The sequence below is a fragment of the Gossypium raimondii genome, chromosome 2, assembly GCF_025698545.1.
Source record: "Gossypium raimondii isolate GPD5lz chromosome 2, ASM2569854v1, whole genome shotgun sequence".
In the NCBI taxonomy this organism is placed as follows: Eukaryota; Viridiplantae; Streptophyta; class Magnoliopsida; order Malvales; family Malvaceae; genus Gossypium; species Gossypium raimondii.
Genome location: NC_068566.1, coordinates 8,273,258 through 8,277,650, shown reverse-complemented (window position 1 = coordinate 8,277,650; position 4,393 = coordinate 8,273,258). Strand labels below are relative to the sequence as shown.

At 32.5% G+C, this 4,393-nt stretch overlaps 1 protein-coding gene across 3 annotated transcripts; it reads right to left on the bottom strand.

The window, feature by feature from the left end:
* Positions 1-1,010: 1,010 nt before the first annotated feature.
* LOC105787951 (norbelladine synthase) lies at positions 1,011-3,309 on the bottom strand. 3 transcript variants are annotated; one of them, XM_052625614.1, is made up of 3 exons: positions 2,903-3,309; positions 1,580-1,781; positions 1,011-1,497 (listed from the first exon to the last, which is right to left on the bottom strand). In XM_052625614.1, the coding sequence occupies exons 2-3, from the start codon at positions 1,765-1,767 to the stop codon at positions 1,209-1,211; spliced, it is 477 nt and encodes a 158-aa protein (XP_052481574.1). In that variant the 5' UTR covers positions 1,768-1,781; positions 2,903-3,309; the 3' UTR covers positions 1,011-1,208. The 3 variants fall into 3 exon arrangements, with proteins under 3 accessions (XP_052481574.1, XP_052481572.1, XP_052481575.1); XM_052625612.1 differs by having other exon boundaries at positions 1,580-1,949; positions 2,903-3,301; XM_052625615.1 differs by having other exon boundaries at positions 1,580-1,941; positions 2,903-3,301.
* Positions 3,310-4,393: the final 1,084 nt, after the last annotated feature.

Sequence of the window (4,393 nt, the reverse complement as noted above, 5' to 3'; positions counted from 1 at the left end):
ATATAAAAAATTTAAAATTCAATATTATCTAAACTAGATTGGATGATTGGATCAAGAGCCAGCTAGGGTATCAATTCGGTGAGAGGTAAAAAACTGGTTGACCTGCAAGTCGATACAGATTGGTTGAACCGGGCTAAAAAACTAGTTGAACTGGCAGTTGAACCAATTTTCATAAGTTTTTAATATTTTTGAATTTTTATTTTTTAATAATTTATTTACTTTAAACTAGTTGGCCGGTTGTTCTAGGAACAATAGGTCAGACTAGCTTGAAATTGGTTTAATTGTTAGTTCCATCAATTTTTTAGCTCGGTTCAACCAATTTGTACTGGTTCACAAGTCAACCAGTTTTTTTACCTCTCATCGAATCGATACCCCAACTATTTCCTGATCTGACTGGCCAATTTAGTCCAATTTAGATATCATTGAATCTTGGATATTTTATATTTTAAAGTCATTTTTATATTTTATTTTTCATAATTTTAATCCTTTAAAACTATAAATTTTTTTAATTTTTATGTTTTTATTTAAAATATGAAAATTTTAATTTTAAAATTTTAAGTACTTTTAAAGGGTAAGGATCAAATTGACAAAAATTTGTAAATATGAAAGGCTTAAAAGTTATTTTGCCTTTGACACCATTAACTTTAATGGCAAAATTAGGCGAGGGACCAAGATTTTTATATAAAAATATAAGACCGAATACCTCAAAATTAAAGTATAAGGATTAAATTTTAAATTTTAAAAGAATAGAGAGACCTTTAGCATATTTGAACCCATAATAAACCAATGTTTAAAGAAAAAAAATTGATGTGTCAAAATTTTAAAGACGAGGTAGGGAGGCGGGGCAAAATGCGAAGGCAATGGATTTTCGTTTCTTTCCTTTATTTGGATAGACTTAATAAATTAAGGGAAATTGAGTATCCCTTTGCTTTATGTTTTATAATTAAGTCACATATTTAAATTATAGAATATGTCACATTGTATTATAGGTTATGTCACATCAAACTATATTTAAACATCAAACCATCAATTAAGTCACATTGTACTATTTTTAAGGAGAGAATGTATTTAAAGATAACATTGTGAAAAGTACAACTATACACCTCAAACATTCACTATAAAACGGACATATATCCATCATATCTTGGATATATGAGAAATGAGCAATGAAACGAAGTAGTTGGATTGGAAGATGGAAAGGGAAAGTCCTAGGGAGTGGATTTGTTTTGGCAGAGATGTTTCCCAATAATTTCAGCCATCATTTCCAATGGCTTAACGTTGACATGGGAAACAACATCAGCAAGCTTCTCGTCTCCTTCATACTCTATAGTTGACCTCACCATACATGATTCCGAATCTTTCTCCACTATCTCTAACCGAATACGAACCACATCGAATCCAAGATCTTTGTATCCTCCTTCAAGCACTTCTGTTTCTTTAACTCGATTTTCATCATCAATCTTTGTGAATCTTTCTTTCATGTAACCCCTTCCAGGGCTTCCTACAATGAAATTCACATTTTATTGCAAAATAGAATCCCTTATTATTTCTAACCAAAAACTATCAATATATCAAGTACGTGCCTGGTGGAAGTGTGAGTTTGGCAATGGTTCCAACGCCTCCATCACCTTCTAGGAATTCTACCCTTCCAAGAACCTCCGGTGCTAGTTTATCCACAAGCCTCCCCAGTTCCAGACCACGGTATACGTCCCATATTAAAGCTGCCGGAACACCAACCGGAGTATCCTGTGAGACATGGCCCTGCATCTTTCTCTTTTTTTCTGATTATAAGCTTGTGAGTTTAGATACCTTCCCTTCCCCAATCTTTTATATATACTTGTAAGTTGCAAAACAATCGAACAACAACAAAGGGAACAATAAAGATATTGGTTTGGTCGCCTGCCTTTCTCAAACGGGGTCGGCCCTTCAGTTTGGAAGTTCCTAAGTAACTAGGAATCAATGAAAATATCATGGAAGTGACCATAAGATTTACTGAACCGAATATGGAAAAACCAATCACTTTTTCATGTTTCTTTCCAACTAAGGCTCTTGCATTTAAGCTATTACATTTGGTACTAAACATGAGTTTTTATATGCATGAGAAATATATAGGACATTCTCATTTAAAAGACAATCATTGAGAAGTATGTTACAGAGGGTAGAGATTCCAAGAAAAATACAGTGGCAAGATGAAGAGAACAAATTATTTCAGAGTTTATAAAAGCATAGTTTCCTGGTGTAACAAGCTGCATTAAAAATTTAGGTCCTTCTCGGATGCAAGAATTAGACACCAGATTAAAGCAACTTCTTTGAGTTGGTTCTTGTACATATCTATAAAAATGAAACATATTTGTTAACAATACTGAAACTTTTCCACTTAATTAAAATGAAAAATCTACAGTTTAACTTCACTTTCATATTAAAACATTTGCAAGACACGTAAGGAAGGTTAAAGAAACTAATATTCAATTGTCAAAATCATCACTATTTTTCCAAGTATTGCAAGATTTCATCTAATTCTCGAGTGTCCCTCTCAATATTAGATAAACAGATAACAAAGTATTAATCAAAACAACTGAGTTGTAAAATATATCAACCAAAACTCACATCAGTAATCTCAAACAGAGTTCATACAAGTACATAACACTCAGCTGAAAATCAAAATCTTCATTGGGCAGCTAACCATTCAAAGAGGTGCTTTTTTCACCTCAAACTAGAAAATACCTTTTATATTAGCAATAAAATCCACCAGAAAATAAAATAAAATAAAAAAACACCCACCTTGTTCACATGATCCAAACACCAAATTCCTAAATAAAATAGTCCCAACTACAAAGATAGGAAAATTCAAACCTAAATTTAAAAAACGAAAAAAAGAAAAGAAAAGAAAAGATTAACTAACCTTCTGGTTCTCTAGGCTTTCTGTGTATTGCTTTAGTGTATGAAAGCTACCAAATCCAAGATCATGGAGAAACAGAAAATTTGCCTATGATGGAGTCCTTTTACGAGATGAGTGGAGGTGAGAGAGTGAATAAAGTGAGAGGTTTGGTCTTCCGCCTTCTTTTTCAGTTTACTAACTTAACATTTTCCGTTGACTCAAAATATTTTACTGAACCAAACCCCCTAAAATTCCAAAAATCTTTTATGGAAAAGTGCCCTGGAGTGCTAAAAATACTGCCTTTTAAAAAAATTACTAGTTCAAGCCATTTTTAAAAAAAATTATGGGATCAAGTTGAAATAGCGAAAATGTAAATGCTTTTAGTTGAAAACATTTTTAGCAAATGGTCGTTGAACCCCCCTTAACGACTTTTTTCTTCTATATAAACCCTATTTTCTTTCTCTTTTTTACAATTCAATCTCATCTCTCTCTCTCATATTTTTAAATCTCTCTCGAATTTCTCTCAAATCTCTCTTGAATTTCTCTCAATTTCTTTCTAATTTCTCACTTAAATTTTATTCTTCTCTCAACTCTCTTTTATTTATTAAAATTGTATTAGGGTTTTTCAAAAATTAATTTTTGAAATTGTAATTACCTAAGGTGATTTAAGATAATTAAATTAAGGATTTAAATGGTAAAAGTATCATTTCAATACAAGATGGAGGGTTAAAGTATTGTTTTTCTTTTGTAAATTTAATAACTCCAAAGACATTCATTTTATTTCAATTCATAACCTTGGTTGAGGAGGGAATTTTGGTTTGGTGGTTGGGCTAGTTAGCGCCAGTTATCTACATAGTTATGCTTGACAAATGTTTCTTTCAAATGAAACTAGATAGTTAGATGATGGTGGTGTTAATCGTTATGCTTAATATTTTATAATGTTAACTAATGGGTTTAGGGTGTGTGTGACTTTTGGTTGGGTGGTCGATTGTAAACATGGGAAATTGGTCAATGATTGTTCCCACTAACATTTAGATATTGTCATATAATTTTACTTAAAATGGATTTTCTTGGGAAAAAGGGATGGGACGGTGAGAAAGAAAAAAGAGAGAGGAAACTGAAGTTGTGAATGGTTGTGGCTGGACGAAAGATAGAAAGAGAAAAAGACTTAAACATTTTGATTTTCTTTCCTTATGCTCAGCTTTGCTAACTGTTTGAAGAAAGTTTGAAGAAAGAGAAGTGGGTGGTTAAACTGTTTCATGGTCAAACTGGGCTCATTAGGAGCTGATTTTAGGAAGAAAAGTAGGTTAATTCCTCAACTCGTCTTTGCCTCTAGACCACTGGTGGGAATGGGACTTTGGAGAGGTTGGTTTTAAACTTGACCGAAGGTCCCTCTTGCAGCTGAGTTCTTGCATGTCCAAGACTAATAAATTCATGAAGTGTTCTAGTAGAAATACAGGGCTGCGGAATGTGTTTTCTTTTGTTTTAACAAGGAAATGGTTGTGTACAGCTAAG